The sequence below is a fragment of the Sycon ciliatum genome, chromosome 4 (genome assembly GCF_964019385.1).
Source record: "Sycon ciliatum chromosome 4, ocSycCili1.1, whole genome shotgun sequence".
NCBI classification, from domain to species: Eukaryota; Metazoa; Porifera; class Calcarea; order Leucosolenida; family Sycettidae; genus Sycon; species Sycon ciliatum.
In genome coordinates this window covers 33,056,921-33,075,989 of record NC_088646.1, presented here as the reverse complement: position 1 = coordinate 33,075,989, position 19,069 = coordinate 33,056,921, and the positions used below count along the sequence as shown (strand labels likewise).

General features: G+C 47.9%; 2 protein-coding genes across 2 annotated transcripts; both read left to right on the top strand.

The window, feature by feature from the left end:
* Positions 1-239: 239 nt before the first annotated feature.
* Positions 240-2,328, top strand: LOC135815745 (porphobilinogen deaminase-like). Its single transcript, XM_065329082.1, has one exon. The coding sequence runs from the start codon at positions 472-474 to the stop codon at positions 1,555-1,557; it is 1,086 nt and encodes a 361-aa protein (XP_065185154.1). The 5' UTR covers positions 240-471; the 3' UTR covers positions 1,558-2,328.
* Positions 2,329-3,879: 1,551 nt separating this feature from the next.
* On the top strand, positions 3,880-18,749 carry LOC135815743 (uncharacterized). The gene is made up of 17 exons (XM_065329080.1): positions 3,880-4,445; positions 5,650-5,686; positions 6,578-6,631; positions 7,597-7,676; positions 8,147-8,242; positions 8,671-8,763; positions 9,090-9,135; positions 9,468-9,623; positions 10,361-10,531; positions 13,404-13,559; positions 14,092-14,283; positions 14,521-14,623; positions 15,111-15,166; positions 15,903-16,064; positions 16,423-16,492; positions 16,851-17,013; positions 17,884-18,749. The coding sequence occupies exons 1-17, from the start codon at positions 4,278-4,280 to the stop codon at positions 18,022-18,024; spliced, it is 1,944 nt and encodes a 647-aa protein (XP_065185152.1). The 5' UTR covers positions 3,880-4,277; the 3' UTR covers positions 18,025-18,749.
* The last annotated feature ends 320 nt before the right edge of the window (positions 18,750-19,069 follow it).

The following is a 19,069-nucleotide window of genomic DNA, read 5'->3' as shown; positions in this document are numbered from 1 at the left end:
CCCCCCCCCCCCCCGGTCCCCCTCGTAAAATTCTTTTTTTATCATAATAATGCGGATTTCCGCAAGTGTTTCCGCTATATCCACAATCGAATCACGGGACTCTGAGAGGTTTCCCGGACATAATCAAAAGGAAACCCGGGATTCGGCGATTTGGAGTTGTGTTGCCATGAACAACGGAAAATGGCTACACAACGCTACCGTACAACAAAAAGTGAAACTCAACTTTTTGCTTCCAGGCCATGCATCATCTGATCCGATTCAGTGGCAACAAGAATCCATAACCCTCGCTTGGGACTCTTGTTTGTAGTAATGACCGTGTGGATAGTTCTACAATCCAAAGATTAACTTCTGATTTGGAGCAAGAAGCGAAGGGTTCAGCTCTACAATCCAAGTGCAGAGTGCTTGAGAGTTGCCTTTACCTTTTCTCGGGACTTACGTTGTGAACTCCATTAGCAGTACAGGTTTTAAGTCATGGCTTCTTCTGTGGAAGTGCTGAATGTCGGGACGAGAGAAAGCCAACTTGCTATGGTGCAGACGAAGCATATTGTTGAGCACCTGCGCAAATCTCATTCGAATGTCGAATTCAACATTATAGGCATTTCCACGAAGGGTGACAAAGTCCTGGACAAACCTCTAGCCAAGATTGGTGACAAGGGACTCTTTACAAAGGAATTGGAGGTAGCACTGGCGGATGGTCGTGTTGACTTGGTTGTACACTCGCTGAAAGACCTTCCATCGTCTATGCCAGAGGGGATGCTGATTGGATGCATATTCAAGAGAGAGGACCGGAGAGATGCCTTAGTTATGTCGCAGCAGAATGTGGACGCGGGCATCAAATCTTTACAGGATCTGCCGGAAGGTTCCATTGTGGGTACAAGCTCGTTGCGGCGTATTGCTCAGCTCTCGTTGATGGCGCACGGTCGGTTTCGCTGCGACGACGTTCGCGGAAACCTGAACACGCGACTGAGAAAGCTTGATGCCGACGATGGTCGCTACGATGCACTGGTACTGGCTGCAGCAGGCATGGAGCGTCTTGGCTGGCATGATCGTGTGACAGCAAGGTTCGCTCCCGAGGAGATGCTGTACGCGACTGGTCAAGGTGCTCTGGCAATTGAGGTGCGGCAGGCCGATACCACCGTTCTGCCTTTAGTGGAGGCGTTGATGGACAGAACAACTCTCCTGGAATGCTTGGCCGAGCGTTCGTTCCTGAAGACGCTGGGTGGAGGGTGCAGCGTTCCTATCGGTGTGAGCTGTCAGGTGGCGTCGCATGGCAACGGCAAGGAGTCTCTCACCATGACGGGAACAGTGTTTTCTTTGGACGGATCCCGGTCGGTGGCGGACACTCGCACTGCGGAGTGGTCTGCAGAGAGTGGAGGTGGAGATGAAACACTCCGCGCTGTAATCACCGGCGTTCACGTCCCCGGCAAGTGGCAGCACGCGGCAAACCAGGTAGCTGCGCTCGGGGAGAGAATAGCCAATTCACTTCTGGAGCGCAATGCCGGCCCACTGCTCGAGGAAGCGCGTAGTGCCATTGCAGCCAGCGTAGCTAACCCATGAACTCCGTCAGAAGCCGCCTAACAATAGCAATCCGCCTGTCCGTGCAAAACTTTCAACACTCTGTCGTTTCTATCTGCCCTCCAGAATTATTTCCAGGGCCACTCTGGCCATAACATTTTAACCATGTTGCATGTGACACCATGCACAATGTGCTCGTGGCACCTCCAAGGTACTCTCTTTGCAAACTGGAGTTGGGGATATTGAGTCGACACCGTTACGCCGCATCCTCACTGTTATTTGGATTAATTTGTAAATCAATGTCTGCAGTATGGCCCATCGAAAGGAGTATGCTGAGTTATAGACAAAGCTTGTCGAGGGAAAGACACGAGTGGCGCTCACACCATTTTCTGTGCACACCGTCCGACTTATTTTTCGCAGCTATCATCTCTTGATTGCACCGTTTTCTCTCATATTCTCATGTCAAAATGATCAGAGCGTGATATGTTCGCCTTGATCTTCAGGTCTTTGGATTGTTCATTGCTGGCATGACAGCACAAAGTACTGGTAGAGCTGGTTAGTGTCTTGTCTTTGTAGAACATGGCCTTTAATTTAAACTGAGTGTCCTGTTGGTAATGATACCGTATGCACAAGTATCATACTGTAGCTACACTGTACATGTATACTCTGATTGAACGGTCGTGCAATCAGACCTGTGCATATTATGCATGTATTATGTTTAGTTGTCCGGTTGGATGTTTCCGGTTTGTGTCCAGTTCACCGTTGTATCCCGTGTGCGAACTGGTCCTCAAACGTCTTCGCATCTTCACGATACTGGTGCCGTAGCTCAAGAATACAATACACCTGTGCTGTGTGTGTGTGTGTGTCTGATTTGTTTGTGTGTGTGTGTGTGTGTGTGTGTGTGTGTGTGTGTGTGTGTGTGTGTGTGTCTGATGTGTTTGTGATCATTGACTGGGCTAGTGCAATTTACCCAGCTGCATGAGTGACTGGCTCAATATCAATAAATAGTTATACATGCAGACTCTTTATCAAAGTGGCAGTCTGGCTTTCTCTATAATTACAATTTACAAGTACATGTACAGTCAACTTCGCTTATAACGACACTCGGCGGGGCATCGAACAAGTGTCCTTATTCGCGAAGTGTCGTTATACCCGAAGTCTCATTATATGTATTACAGTTAGATGCCGGGGACTTTGCTCTGGGAATGGACATTCTGTCGTTATTCGCGAAGTTCACTGTATACCGTTATGAGCAGGGAGTGGTGAAAGGGCTCTCACGACTCCCTGCTTTTACATGTGCATACGATTAGTGGGCCAATGGCATGGCCCGGGAGAATGAAGTCGAAGACACCACTGCAGCTGTACTTAAGTTATGGTTGATACTTGAAATAATTATGGTGCGCTACTTGATGTACCAGCCTGCTATGTCGGATACCGCCAACCATGCATCGACTAGGCGCCAGGCGCGAACTGATGGTGTTGGTGGTGAGAAGGAGAGCTCTGTGCCAGAACTTTGCAGCTTAGAGAGCGTGTGTGGACAGGCGTGTGTTTACCGCCATATTACCAGGTGTGTCTTTACCACCATATTTATCAACCAATGGCATGGCCCGAGAAATTAAAAAAGTGCTGTTTCGTTGGAAGGTACTAGTAATAATAGTATTCCATTGTGCGGTGCGGTCAGGAAGAGGTGGGGGGGGGGGGGGAGGGGCTGTCCCCTCTGGCAATTATTATTTTTGAGACGCCGACATAAACGACTGTGTGTGAGCATAGCAGCAGTGTTATGTCCATCGAATAGTACTAGTACTAGTAGTAGGCGTCGGACAGCTGACTGAACCACGCATGGTCCATGGACTTGGTGAACGCGAACGGTCGGCGCGGTATGTTCGAGTATCCGTGGATCATGGCCCCGGCAGGTACAGAGTATGGACCTTTTTGGACTTTGGTATCGGCAAGCGCCGATACCAAAGCCTCGCAAAGGTCCCTAGGTCCGGCGGTCGGCGCCGCTATGCGAGTCTTCTTCCCCATTCGAACAATGACAGCGCGAGCGCGCGTCACCCCTGCCCCGGTCAACATGTTACATAGCATACTCAAACTCAAACGAGTCAAAGACATGCGTGTGCACGTGCAGCTGTCGATCGGTAGAGATAGATCTACTCTGCCTAGCACCTATGCCATGTATGTAATCAGTAATCAGGTAATGGCCTATCGATTATGTAGTCGGTAGATCTGCAGTCAGAGTAGATCTACGAGTAGATCATGACTCGTCCAGCGCTAGCGCTGCACTGCAGCTTGATCTCCATCACAAGAAATACCAAGGTTTCTGCCGATCTCTTTCATTTTTAATCTTGGATGGTCATCATGGTCATTTCGTGCTCCGTTTTTCAGACTGGACGTGATCTGGTGATCGACACAGTCACACTACATAATCATTGTATGTTCTTTTGTTAGCTGACACGTACCTTTACTTAGTCCCACCCAGGCAAATACTTCTGTGCTGCTATTTTTACTATTATGGACGTAGCTACTACGGCCGTGGTGCAACAATATTTTTTGGAAGGTTTTGTCCATGACTGTAGCAATTATTTGTAGGTGGTAGGTGACGATCTCCTACAAAACCAACTACAAAGCATTTGAGCGTGTCATCAGAACTAACTTAGTAACTACTTCAAACGTAGATTTACGGACAAGTGATAGTGCATGCAGTGCATGCTCGTCAAAGTCTGAAACAAGTAGGTTGCAACAGATCAGGATAGTGCATTGAGATGTCATCGACGCTGGGTTCTTCGGGTCGCAGCGGCAGCAAGGTAGCTGCCCCGCTACCAAGCGCTGCCGACGACAATGCATTCGATGCAGCGTCGGAGGCCGTGCGCGACGCTATTGCTGTGTTCGAGCTGATGCGCGGCGCAACCTTGTTGAAGGCAGTGAAAAATGTGAGTATCCCAACAGCCGTAATTCAGGCTCAATCTCATGCCATGGCGACTAAATGATAGGTCGATTGACCAAAGGCTGTTACCACTGACACTGACCTGTACAGACAGTATCACTAATGTGGTATTGATGCAGCGTGTCGTAGATCTACGGGCAACCATCATGGACAAATATCACTTTGACTGTGACATCCACAACATTAGGAATTTCATTCCAGACTAGCGTTGAACATCAACGGCACTAAAATTATTATGTATTTCTTCAAACTACACGCAAAAGACACAAAGAAGGTTTGTAGTAGAGTTTGGTGCAACTCCTCTTTGTATTTCTTCCAACGGTGGTTCTAATAAACACCTACCAATACAATACATGAACGTGCTAGAGTCGTCAACTCATCCATACAGCTTGTGAGATAAGGCGTTCGGACCCAATCATGTCGAGATCATAGTAGCTTTTCATTTTGTGTATGGATTCACTGGTGCCAAAGGACACAGACGAAATGTCTCACTGCTAGGTTTTAGGTCTTGCAGGTGAGGCGGTATCTCCACGCCGCTGCCCAATGTCGTTGAGAGGGCCCGGCTGAGCAAGTCTGCAAACCCCATCATTTATCGCTAGGTTTGTCACGGCCGCATCAGTGAATACATGTACTGGAATACTCTAATTTCAGAAATTTTCGGTGCTCAATATTTTCGGTATGAGGGCAACAGGCTAGGTTAGGTGAACAGAAATTTTCGGTACAGAGAAGCAGTTCCCTATTGGATTATGTGTGTTAGTGTTTGTTCGGTGTATTGAAATTTTAGGTATGAAACAGACGCACCGAAAGTACCGAAAATAAAAGTACACCGAAAATTTGTGAAATTACAGTAGTTTAGATCCGTCTTTTCTTCACTGTGGGCCGTTAAAGTCATGTAGCCATGTAGATGTGAACCAGCAGAGGGATGTGACTGCATAGCTGTCCGATGGCATAATTATGTCCGGTAGGGATTCATGATCCCAGATAGCCCTGGCAGTCCCCTGCAAGTCCAACGGACACAGCAGTCATTCTGCATGGTGGCCACTGAGAGCCGCTTCGGCTGCGCAATACATGAATGATCAAATTAGACCAAACAGCTGTGTACCATGCGGAAAGCGGCATAGCGATTTATACGCGTCAGTGATTCATGCAATTCATTGTGTTATCTTCACGTCTGCTTTCCTTCCTTCCAGGGCAAGCCTCACTTCCGTACGTTCAGCTTGTCAAAGGGTACGTCTTTTCCTTAGTCCGTCGCATTTTACCGGTTTCGTTAATAAAGTTCCTGTTGATTTACGTGAGATCATGAGGAAGCACATATCAACGAGTCTAAAAATGCATGTGTGCATGTGCTATGCACTATGGCATATGTATTCCCGCAGCCTATTGCTATGCCATATGGTGATGGACAGCTGCAGCCGCTTCACGTTGCTTAGCACCCAAGATTGATTATGCGTCATCAGAGTGTCCCAGGCATGCAGTAGTCAGGAAGTGGCCACGCGACTCAGCTTCCCTGACTTTAGGCCAACACACTACACTGTGCAGGGTTCTAGCCAAAGGGGGGTAGGCCGGGGGCGCACCCCCTGTGAAAAAGTGCCGCCCCCTACTCTTTTTCGGATTTTCGTGTTTTTTCATGCAATTCAACGAAAATGCAGTCGAAAGTCACTATCAGATGGTTCATAAAGGCACATTTGTATGGGGCGAAGTCGGGAATTTGCCCCATACATTGCATTTAGCGTGGCAAGACAATATTGGAAAGTGGAAAAATGGGATACGGGGTAACTGTTTTCCATGCCGCCCCCCCCCCCCTCCCCCTCTACTATTTTGACCTGTCTTGAACCCTGATATGATGCATGGATAGTTGAACAACCCAATCTCAACTAGCACAGCAATCTCTGCAATGCCAGCATTAAACTTAGTTTAAATCATAAATGGTCTCCTGGAATACCTCACTGTGACCATCACACGTAGATCCACTCACTAACTTAGCAGCCTGCATGTGTGAGCTGGCCATGTTGTGCCATCACGAGTCCCCGGGTGCGCTGGGTCGACAGCCTTTTCTCACGGCGCAGTCACAGTCTCGTGACGATCTGTCGGTGTTTGGTTTTATCATATCCTGCTCAGATTTGACACGCTTGACTTGGGTGTCTCCAAGCAAGAGCGCGGCTGATGCATCTGGTAAGTGGTATGTGAGTGCAAGTACTCGTATATGTGCTAAGTGCACAGCGCACTTCAGGGGCTGGCTCTGCAGCTCAGTACATGTATTTCGAATGGAATATCAGCTCATCCACTATTCGCTAAAGCTGTCTTGTGTTGTTGGGTTCCGTGGGTTCAGAATGCAAGACACTGGTATGTGAGGCCAGTCCACTCTCCAACGGGAATCGTGTTTCTTCGAAGCTAGCCCATCCCATGATTTAGATGCACTTACGTCATGTATTGTGCTGTACCAAGAGTACATAACCCCCCAGAGTGTGCAATGCCTGATCCAGCTCTGCATAGGGTCTTAGTCGAGCGTAATCGGATCTTTGCGTCATAATACCGTACACATCTGAGGGGAACCCGGGGAGTCGTGGGTACTCTCTGATCAAAAACAACGATGCCCTGCCTCGAGACCGGCCTTGCGCTGGTGTGGAGTGTACACATGACATCAGAAGATCCGATTCCACTCGACCAAGACCCTATGCAGAGCTGGATCAGGCGTTGCACACTCTGGGGGGGGGGGGGGGGGGTTATGTACTCTTGGCTGTATGCATGCATGGGCTGCTAAGTGTGTGGCTGCCTTGCCTATGATCAAGAGAACACGGACCAGAAGATCCAACTCCGTATGCGGAGTTCAGGGAAGCGGAACTCATGGTTTGCAGTCTTGCACTGTATGATTACGACCGGTAACATCAGTTTTCACCAGGGAGTAGTAAAATACAACTGCTTCCTGGTGTTCCCTAACATGATTGTGTAGTGAGGTAGGCGATGTATTGTACTGTCCCCAAGTCGTATAACTTACATTACATGTGCCCCGCTACTGCAGTACTGGACTGCGAGTGTGCTGACGCTGTGTGAAGTCTCATGAAGAACTTTGTGTGGTAGAATTTTTATCATCACTTGTTTGCGTGTTGGTATACTGTCATTCTCCTTCCTTGGTCCAGTGCTGATAAGCCAGGTCTCAAGGATAGTGCGTGGTCAAACAACAAAGGTCTTTGAAAGCAACCCTATTCCGGAGTACAGCGTAAGTCACTTAGTTCGAAAGTTACAATGTGTGTGTGTGGGGGGGGGGGGGGGTGCAGGTGTTTGCGCATGTGCGTGCAGTCAAAATAATTCATGTTTTCATTTTCAATGTCGTCTCAGTGATGTCTACCAGTGAAATCAAAGTTTTTGAAAACAGTACAGTTAATGGTCCTGCTTCAACTCAGTGTCCAGGTGTTGGCCAATATGCACCGGAAACTTGCACTTCCTTGCTTCGTTGCACTGGGTCCTCTGTGCACTGGCTGTGAACCCAACCCACTCTTTCTCCGGCATGATGCTACAGTACAGATATGCTTTTGGGCTGTGCCTGTGCCGCTTTCATCCCAAACTTGTCGGGGAATAATTAATGCAAACGTTTATCTTGCTCATTGTCGGTGGTAGTTCCTCTGGTTCACCATTGCAAGTCCTTACTGACGTTCACCTCGCTTTTTTTGTTTCTCGTCTGGCACGCAGCATTTGTCCTTATCCCTGCTGTATGACACAAAGAAGTCGCTGGACATTGTGTTCTCCGATCAGAAAATGTACGACATCTGGCTTCACGGCCTGCAGGTCAGTGAGGACTTAGTAGCGCTTTGCTAGCTAGGAGATCTGTGCTACCAAAAAATTAATATTTCTTGGTGAGCCAAGGAACTTGGTGCTCCTTGTGTGGAATTAATTTGTTGTGAATACTCACGGTTTCTTTCCGCTTGATGCAGGGCTCCGCAGTGGAACACCATTATATACATTGATGCTCACCTCACCATGATCTTTGTGCATCTATACCCCACCCCACCCTGCCTGAAACCAGACGACTGCAGATTCCAGAACCGGCGAATCAAGATGCCGAGCCTATGTAGTTGTCGCCACTGTACTGCCGTTTGTCTATTATATGGAAAGCATTGGTGAGATTTTACTGAGTATTGGCTAGGTGCATCAAACACTATAGCGTCCTGCTGTATAACTTACCACTTCTTTCTTTTCTTTTCTTTTTACCTCAGGCACTCGTCGATGGCTTTTCAGACATCAAAGCGGTTGCTGAAGTTGCTAAACGTGTAGGATCAACCACCCAGTCGGAGAATGTAAAAGTGAAGGTGAGCTGGCCCGTTCGGGCAGTTTCAGGGATATCTGGGGCAGCAGGCCAAACCACCCGCAAGGCTTTTTACCAGCAATAATTTGCCTTGTCTTATGCTTACAGTCCGTATTCAGCCACTCCCTTGGCCTTTCCATGCATGTTGCTGTTCATTCCGACAGTACAAGCCATGCAATGTGTTCTTGTAACGCGGCTCGTATTCCAGTATGCTGCGTACATGCACATGACTGTATGTAGTTAGAATTATTATTCTTCAAGCGCTCACGGTGGATATTTTCAGTTGGCCCTTTTTATTGGTGCCGCATGTGATTTTGATTGCTCGTGCAGGTTGCATTTGATACCCTCGGCCAAGCTAAAGTATCTTTCACGGAAGGTAAGCCCAGGTAGTGAAGACCTCGCCACTCTTAACCAATATTATTATCACCATGCATGCCGTTACGGTACTTTTAATCCTTGCTATTTCAAATATCTCATTCCCCCTTGTACAAGTTACGGCTACGTGAATGTCGGCAGTTTACGCCCATACATATTGGTGTTCTATAGGGAAAACCTAAAGGGGTTAGAACTGTTTAGGCTACTACTATTCCTGCATCATGGTCTTTCGACAGTCAAAGTCTGCCAGTATCCGGTGCATGTGGCTGCTGAGCCGGTTGGTCTGGTGGGCCGCTAATGTGTTTAGTGGTTGTGCTGTACGATGCTCTGCAGAGGCGTGTGACATCTACACGTGGGGAAGAGCACAGCGCAGTGTACTCGGTCATGGCGATGAGAAAGATCAGAAGGTGCCGGAGGTGCTCGTGCCTCTGCTGGGCCGTAACGTCAAGCTGATGGCACTGGGAAAGCTGCACACCATAGCATTGATTGGTAAGGCTAATGGCGTAATGCTACACTATGCAGCTGGTCTGGCCTGTACAATATAGTGTGTAGGAAATGATGTGGGGGTTATTGGGACTCGAAAGCCTCCCCCCCCCCCCCCGAGAACATTACAATGGCAGTGCATTTTGTTGCTCTCCCACATGTTGAAGTAGTACATTGTGTAGTATGATTATGCCATCCTCAACCAGAATTGCAAACTTATCCCGATGATTGAATGCGATTCCACTGATCACTGATTGCTCTCATGCTCAACATACCCCTTCCCAATTCCAGTGGTAGTGCTTTTCAAACCCCTTGCCTATGTCAAGCGTATGCTTACAGTGGCCGCTTTTCCAGTGCAATGCCAATACCAATCTTTCGTTATTGCTGGTTCAGCAACTCTGATATCTACTTCGAAGTATTGGCTACTGTATAGGCCGCTGAGAAAATTTCGTCGGTCAATAATTTCGTCCAACTCCTAAGAAACTTGGGAGTTCGTCCGGTTCTAAATTTCATCCATGGATCATAACAGTGTATTGAAAAGCAGGACAAATAGACATTCGTCCGGCATTTAATTTAATCCAAAAGCTCCTTGGACGAAAAAGACGAAATTAAATTCCAGACGAATAGTTCTGCTTGTACAGTATATGATCAGGGCCGTTTTAGAATAGTATGCCTTATCAGGATTCCGCCTGTGCTCCGCACGCACACACACACACACACGCACACGCCATTTGTTTGCTCAGAGTCGGATGATGAAGACGGCGAGATCTACAGCTGGGGATCAGGTCAGTACGGTCGCCTTGGACACGGCAATCTGCACGATCGCTTTCTGCCGTTGCGTGTCGCCGGCGACCTCTCCGGCGTTGACATTGTACACATTGCATGCGGAGAGTTCCACTCGGCTGCAGTCTCTGGTAAGTCCTGTACTAACTCCGTTAAATGGGTGCAGCTTACGTGAAAAGGGTGCTTAGCTGCACTTGACTGAAACGGAGAAAACGCATGATAACAGCAGTTGAAGTTTGAACTTCCATATATTTGTGGCTTATTAAAGACCGCGCACAAAAACCACCGCCACAGCATCATTTCTTAATGGGGGTTTCATTATAAGAAAGCTGGAGGGGCATGATAACTCAAAACCTCCAAATTTGACCCTAACCACCCTTTTCACGTGCTCTGCACCAAATATACAATTCTGAATGTCTTGCTCGTGGTGTTAGCCAAATATTTGGGCCTACCCAGGAGTAGGCCTTGGCGGATAATGCCGGCAGAAAAATTGGCAGAATTCGGTACTTTTTCTGGTAAGTTTCATGCATGTTTGGTATGTGGATAAAGAAATGGAGCAGAATTCGAGGAATTGCCCGCCATAAGGTTTGTATGGTTCTGCCAATTTCGGTGCAAAAAAAGCAGAATCTGCCACCTTTTCGAGCATTATCCGCCAAGGCCTACCCAGGAGAAGATAGGTTTCCAGAGAGAATCTTTGTACTTTACACCAAAAAAGCACTGAAGGCTTGAAGTGGGAGAGATTACTATTCTAATCCATCATTTGGTGGCTACATACGGTAAACCTGGTTTTAGCGACCTCTGGGTTTAGCGACCACCTGCTCTTAACGACCGTGTTTTCCCGCATGATGCACTGACAGTTCCACACAGACACTGTGTGACCTGGTTCTAAAGACCACCTGGCTTTAACGACCGCTTTTGCTTGCACCGTGGGGTGGTCGCTTAAACCAGGTTTTACTGTAGTTATAAAATTATAAGCAAGCCAAATTAATCGAAAAGGCCTAAGCCCAAACTTACGGCTAATAATAAATACCGGTAAAGAACAACTGAGTCTATGTTACTAGTTAATCAACATCAACTAAAATTTGTCTAAATGGTTTGTTTCCATAGTAAAAAAAACTATCAATGTGCTGTTCACCCAACTTTACCACTTAGTAGGTCCTCCCTTTGCCTTGATGACCGCCTTCATGTGAGCCAGCATGGTCGCAACGAGTTTTGCGCACTCGTCCCTGCTAATCTTCTGCCATGCCGCCTTGCACACTTCCCACAGCTGCGTTTCTGTTGATGGGACTTGGGGAACATCATGGCGGTGACGATTTAGCATTAACCACAACTTTTCGATTGGATTGAGGTCTGGTGACTGCGCCGGCCACTCCAATATGCGGTATGGGCGGTCCGCTGAGTACGCCTTTGTCGCGTGCGGTGTGTTGTGGCCGTTTGGGTCATTATCGCACAGAAACACACCATCCAAACCACCCAACACATCGATCATAGACGGCTCCATAACATTCTACAGTGTTCCTTGATACTGGTCTGCTTTCATCGTGCCTGTTACCTTGTAGGGCCGCCCGACTCCGTTGCCGGCGAAGCAGCCCCATATCATTATGCAGCCACCACTATGCTTCACTGTGCCAACAGTACATTCTGGCAACAGCTCTTGACCTGGTCTGCGACAGACATACACAACGCCATCTGACGCTCTCATGTTAAATTTTGACTTGTCGGACCACAGCACGTGCTCCACTGGTCCACAGTTCATCCTTGGTGGGCCTGTCGTTTCTTCATGTTTTTCTAGCTGATGTATGGCTTTTTCGTGGCCCTGCAGCCTCTCAGGCCAGCTTTCGGCATGCTGCGACATACTGTATGACTCGAGACAGGTTTGCCAGTGCTTTTGCGCCAGTCTCTCTTGAGCTCACACGACACAGCCCTCCTGTTGGCCGAAGACATAACCTTCAGCTTCCTGTCTTCACGATCAGACCAGAACGAGGCTTATCCTTGCAGCTCTGTGTGCTGCGAACCTGGCAACAATTTGTCTTACTGTTCGAGCAGACACGCCAGTGAAATTGGCAACATCATACGACGAGAGGCCATCATTTTTCATCTTCACTATCAGCTCCCTCACGTCAGAGGCAAGTTGCTTGGATCGACCCATGGTGAAGGAGAAATGTCAAAACAGCAACCAAAATTTGTTTTCCTTGTTGTGAGGATCACCACGTGTTGCGCAGTTGAATTTCCCGCCAGTTTTGCGTCCCAATAATGTGTACAGTACGGAAAAGAGTTCGAAAATTTGGCCAAATATTTTGCCTAGTTTTTTAATGATTTTTACGTGAAAATTTGTTTTGAAGTGCACGTACACAGTCATGTATCTCGTTCGTTTTCATCCGGCTGGCAGCGGATTTGAAGATAAACAACCTGCCAGCACCGCCGTATCATACCCAACCCCAAAAAAATTTATAGGTAGGCCCCAACCTCTGGCCAACACGTACATGTATATGTCGAATGCTACAAGGGGTGTGTTGCGCGTGGAAGTGCACGCGTCGCTTTTCAGTAAATCCCTCGTGAACACATGGTCAATTGAGTTGAATGCAGCGGGGACAACCCTCGCGGAATGTTACTGCACTTATTGTCTGTAGAGCAGTGCTGATATCTTATAATCTATCTAGTGAAGTGTGGATTACACGTATCCGCCTGCTTTCAAACATCCACACTTCCTTTTGTGGACTACTGCCGGGGTGTGTGTGTGTGGGGGGGGGGGGGGGTGCATGATAAGCAAGGGACTGCTGTACCACCAAGTGTAAGCAGCAAAACTAGCGTTAGACATTCGTTTGACTGCTGATTACAAGGAAAAAGTGTACATCATGTATGGATGGTCTAAAATGTAAAACGAATGCAAGCATACTGCAGGGAATACGGTCCGGCATAATCAATGCATTGACTGGGCAGTGGATATGTCATAATTATATTGTTTTCTTTTTTTGTCCTTTTCATCATTCTGTGTTTATGTAGACAAAGGCGAACTCTTCACATGGGGTCGGTCATCCAGTGAGCCCTGTGGGCGACTGGGCTATGACTGCCCGCAACGCTGCTTCAAACCGAGATTGGCCAGCAGTCTTGCAGGCATCACAGTGTCCTCAGTGGCGTGTGGCACGCATCACACAGTCGGTAAGAACGCTCAGCAGCGTTTTATGGGGACTATGTGTCCTTGCGGCCCTTTGCGTGCTGACAGGGTGGGGATATGCTGGTGTCCGGCCGACTATCCCTGGAACGGGACAGATTAGTTTTTAAAAGCATGGGTATGGCCGTCATTCACTCCGGGGACTAAGAGTGTGATCAGTTTGAGACATGCATGCTGGTTGCATCCTGGCTCTTTCCTGTTGACGTTGCCACTTTCTACTGCAGTAAAAGTATGGGCACCCATACTATAACATTGTCATTTCAACGTGACCTCACTGGTGCTTGCCGTCCATGAGAGGATGACTGCATGCAGGACCCGCCGAAGGCAATTTATGATTGGTCTGGTCATACCATAGTCTTTCATTATTTGTGCATGCTATGGCGGGTAAACATGCCCTCCACAGCAGTGTACACACGTTGGTGGTCAAAAAATTAGTCCGGTGATGACCTGACCAACCGCACCGATTCCGACCGGCCTGACATGTACTGCATTTGCCCCATTTGCTGTGTGCTACTGCAGTGCTGACGGAAAGCAATCAGTTACTATCGTTTGGCGAAAACGAAGATGGACAGCTGGGTCTCGGCCATACCAAGTCCGTGACCGCACCGCAGCAGATACAGTTTCCAGCACCGGTCGATGTAGATCCAGACGCTCCGGTGCCCGGCATCACAAAGGTTGCATGCGGCACGAGGCACAATGCAGCTCTTTTTGGTAAGCGCTACCTACGTGCGACAAAGCTCCTGGACATCCTTTAGACTTTGACCAAGTATTGCAACGCACAGTGACATGCAATGCACATCTACTAGTTTTCCTTCTTGTAAATTCTCCTTTAGTATTGAAAGCAGTTTAATAGTTTATAGTAAGGAATATACCTTGTTTTGAAAGGGTCTTTAGTTCCTATCCCGTTGTCATAGCATTGTGCACAATGTGTTCTCTTTGTCGCTACAGAGAATGGAACTGTATTTACGTGGGGATCCAATGAGTTTGGCCAGTGTGGCCAAGGGGAGCCAGTCAAGATCCTGGCACCTCAGCTAGTGGAGGCGCAGCATATGTAAGTGCTTCACTACATTGTAACGCTCTCTGCTTGTATTAGATGATGCTATTGCTGGGCCAAGAGGGTGGTGGCGTTCCTGCGGATGCGGAAAACTGGGCCTTTAGCCGAGTCTCACGCGAACCGTGAATATATATATTTTTATATTGCTGGGCTACATGGTAAACTGTTTGAAGAGTGGCAAGCTGCGTCCTTGTACACAGCATGGCATACAAGCAGGAATTTCCAACGATACGTACTATTTTGTCAGTTGTACTTGAAGTAGGACTTGTCTTGTGGCCAAGAAATTGCCTTGAAAGCTGGGAGTTGCATTCCTCACTTGTCACACTTTGACACCAAAGAACCGCATGATTTATACCCTCCTTGGCAAAACCTGCAGTCTGAGAGCTGCCGCCCTCTGCACAACGCACATGCCTGACTGAATCGGTAATGCGTTGCACTTCCTGTGAACTCTTTTAAAAGTCACATGTCCTCTGTTGTTTTGCAGTGAATTTGACATGGCCGATGTAGCATGTGGAGACGCCCACTCAGCATTCGTCACCTGTAAGTGAATGGTGCCGCTGATTAGTTTTCATTCGCAGTACCAATGTGTCTTACGCTCTGTAGTATCTGTCAACTATTCTCAGTGGTGGAAACGGCACAGCCTTTCTTGCAATGGCGTGTTTGAAATGGCATGGCATTCTGTTATTGCTCACAATGATGACGAAAACTCACGTTGATGCTGGTCTAGCGCAATATGCCTCTCATTTCAAGCAATTGCAAGTGCGTGTACACAGTGCTACGTGAAGGTACTCGTCACCGAGTTGGCAGGCGGTTTGTGCTGGGCAGGCTAGAGATGCTACTTCGAAACAAAATGACAACACTCCTGGTGTGTGTGTGGGGGGGGGGGGGGGGGCAAGCACCACAGTACTGATAATAGTGTAACAGTAACACTTGCACATGGTTTCCTCGGAGACAAGAATGCCATAGTGCTAACAAGAAGACTACCCACTTCAGGCTCTTCAACAACATCTGGACAGTTTTCACTACTGTAGTATACTTTCAGGTCTTATCGTCAGGTGAGATACAGGCAAGATTAGCTTTCAGGCCTTATCGTCAGGTGAGGTACAGGCAAGATTAGCTTTCATTCGCAGTACCAATATGTCTTTGGCTCTGTAGCTCCTGTCAACTATTCTCCGTGGCGGAAACGGCACAACCTCTCTAGCAATGACGTGTTTGCACACTGCAAGCTGATTTAAGGCTGTTGTGTGTGTATTCCTCTCCCTGCAACCGGGCACAGGCGGTGGTCTTGTTTTCACGTGTGGTGACAATACCGACAGTCAACTAGGATTGGGCCATTGCCACTGCAAGCCCGAGCATCGCGTGCCGCAGCCGTTCTCCATCGCCGGCATCAAGGTTGTGCAGGTGTCCTGTGCGTACAGGGCGACTGCAGCGCTATCAGGTCAGTGACATGCCACTGCCTCATGCCATACCGTGGCCGGCACTTGCAGTCCTGGGCCTGGAGTACCGCCTCTCTAGACCATGCCCGTTTTTTTAGTTTTGCCCGTACAAGAGGCTTTTCAGTTTTTCTCTCTGCTCTGTCAGCACAAAAAATGTAAAGCTCCATTTCAGCTGTCAGTACAAAGCATGCGATGGGTTCATATTCTTGGTATGTGTCAGCCAGAACAGCAGTAGGGTAGGCACACCGTCTACATGGCCACACCCTGAGGAATGTAAAGAAGTGAATTGCGACTCTTTCCGAGGCATGCAACTGTCAGCTGGTACTCTTATGTTCTTTGAATTTCGTGTGTGCACTACAGATCAGGGCAAGCTGTACACGTGGGGTTGCAACAATAATGGTCTGCTTGGTCATGGCGATCTTAGACCCAGGTGAGTACAATTGCGACCTGCAAAATTCACATTGACAGATGTAGCATCAAAAATCCTGACAGCAGGGGCATTTCAAGGTACTGTACTGTGATGTGCTTGGAAGAGTTCTTGAACTTGTTATAGGCTCAGGTACAGAATGGCTCCTTCTTACTCTTTTCAACTCATGCAATATATTGTCGGTTCTCACACGAGCGTTGATGTTACAGCTGGGCTAATGCGAGACAACCTTCCGTAGGTCCAGTTGCAAGTATCGGTGCAGTAGTGGCACCATGTAGACACTTCGACTTTGTACCGTGCACTGTGTATGATGTACCGGTATACCCGCTGTTTGAAACACTTCACTGGTGACTTTCTACAGAGCGCAGGCGACTGAAGTGCAGGCGGTGTGCGACAAGCAGGTACGCTCCGTGTTCTGCGGCGCCGAGCACATGGCCATCACCGTAATGCGCTCCTGGGTGCCGGACGACGAAGCCAAGCAGTGCATGATGTGCAAAAAGAAGTTCACCACCGTCAGACGGCGGGTATGTTGCCACTGAACTCAAGTTGATGCTGTGTTTCTTTGGAATAGTTCTCACGTTATAGTTACATGTATGCATGTGCACAGTGAGATGGGTATCCTCAGTTGCAAAGACAGTGCTCACCATCAGGGATGCACGAGTAACTCAGTAGTCAAAGAGCAATGGTGAACCAAGAAAGACTTTGTGTGACATTGTGAGTTTTGTGCTCTTGAATTCATCAGGCAATTAAATACGACCTACATGTACCGGTTTACCGTTGCTCTTTGACTATCGTATGTGCATGCATGATCTGCAGACATCTAGCTGTTTTGACTTTGCTAGGTCTCATCGGAGGCGCTACTAACGCCACGTCACTAAAATGATGCAGGAAATTTGCTGTGACAGCAACCCATTCGAGTTGCACACTCTGGGTTTCATGTACTCTTAGTGCAACCTCCGTCCAGTACTGCGACGGCAGAGTTTCACATCACGTGACGTGGATCGAAAGGTTACGCTGGCAAGCAAGCAGGGTTGCGCGTAACCCACTCGTACCCTGTAGCTTCATGCACAAGGTGCACGTAATGTGTACAGGCTCGTTGCGTGATGTGAAGTTCTGCCGTCGCAGACCCCATATCCTGGAGTTGCACACTCACTATCACGATGAGCAGCAATGAAAGAGAGACAGACAGAGCAAGGGGTGATAGCAACACACCAGGGAACTGTCAGCTACATTGTAGTTGTGAAAAAATTAAAAAAGTTCACGTTGATCCATGCGTATTCCTGAGTGCACACTGTGGGCATGTGTTGTGCGACTTCAATATCTTTACTGCATCGTCGTGAAAGCTGGTTCTACTTGCCTTCCTGTTCTGTTGGTGTGTCCCTTTTCTCATGCAGCATCACTGCCGCCAATGCGGAGGCATATTCTGTGGCGCATGCACGACGAAACGGTTCCCATTGTTGGACAAGGGGTACAATGAGCCGCAACGTGTGTGCGACAAATGTCACGCTTTCCTGTCTCAGAAACAGTCTAAGTAGTTCCTGTAAATACACCCAGAGCTATGTTTACCGCAACTCATCCATCAACAAAGGCGATTGCTTTTTTTTCTTAATGAGAAGACAGATATTTTGGCTGCAGGTCAGCCGGTTATGCTTTTTTATCTTGCCGATATTTTCAGATTCTATTTCCTGTGCTGATTGTTGCGGGTCTGGTGTCAGAATGATTTTATTTCGTCCAACCCCCCAATCCCCAAGAAAGCATTCGCCACTTTTGTTCTACTTTTCTAATTATGTCCGTGAGAGGACAATATTCGTTTCCGAAAACGTCTTTCTAAACGTAGAGGTGAAGGTTCGCAACGAAACACCAGAGTCCCAGTACTCATGTTCTCTCCATTGAGTTTTCTTATATTTTATAAATAATTATACTTACTACAATTGCAGCAATTTCGATGTACCACCCTTCCTCCTACAGAGTCCATAGAAAGGCCTGGAGCTCCAGTGTTGTACATTTGGCCTGTATGGATGCATTGTACCTTTCACCACGATCACTTGACCTGACTGCACTACTCGCACTGCAGTATGCACACAGGACAGTGCGAATGCTTTTAAAATGCTTTATACATGTAGCTACGCGTTGCCGTGTTGACGTTGGTGACCGGTGGATACATCATGTTTCACTAAGCACCAAGAGGCATGAGCAGGTCTTCTTTCAATAACACATCTCCGCAGCGCGTTGTCAGCGATGCGGAAACGCAGAAATCTTGCTTTGCCAATGGCGAGCTATGGTGATGTGCCATAATCGGCCGGAGAGTCCAGTGGTGGCATGGTGCTTGAAGTGAAATCATATACGCAAGGCTGAATGCTGCTGCCATTATCATGTTCTTCTTCCAAAATGGCTAGATGCAATGCATGTGTATGCATGTTTATACCTCACTCCATATACACCCACAGTCTTAGGCATGCCCTCCCAGTGGTGTATATCTCCTTATACACCCGACTAAGGGAAAATGGCAGTAGTTGTCGGCTAGGAACAAGCCATTAGGAGGCCACACACCGTGCTTATGGAGAGGTATAAATAATTATT

What these genes read in the sequence shown, in the direction of transcription:
- LOC135815743 (XM_065329080.1), top strand. Translation starts at nt 4,278, where the DNA reads ATGTCATCGACGCTGGGTTCTTCGGGTCGCAGCGGCAGCAAGGTAGCT. An exon ending in TGTTGAAGGCAGTGAAAAAT is followed by an intron (nt 4,446 to 5,649) that starts GTGAGTATCCCA and finishes CCTTCCTTCCAG; the next exon opens with GGCAAGCCTCACTTCCGTAC. An exon ending in GCACACCATAGCATTGATTG is followed by an intron (nt 9,624 to 10,360) that starts GTAAGGCTAATG and finishes TTGTTTGCTCAG; the next exon opens with AGTCGGATGATGAAGACGGC.
- LOC135815745 (XM_065329082.1), top strand. Translation starts at nt 472, where the DNA reads ATGGCTTCTTCTGTGGAAGTGCTGAATGTCGGGACGAGAGAAAGCCAA.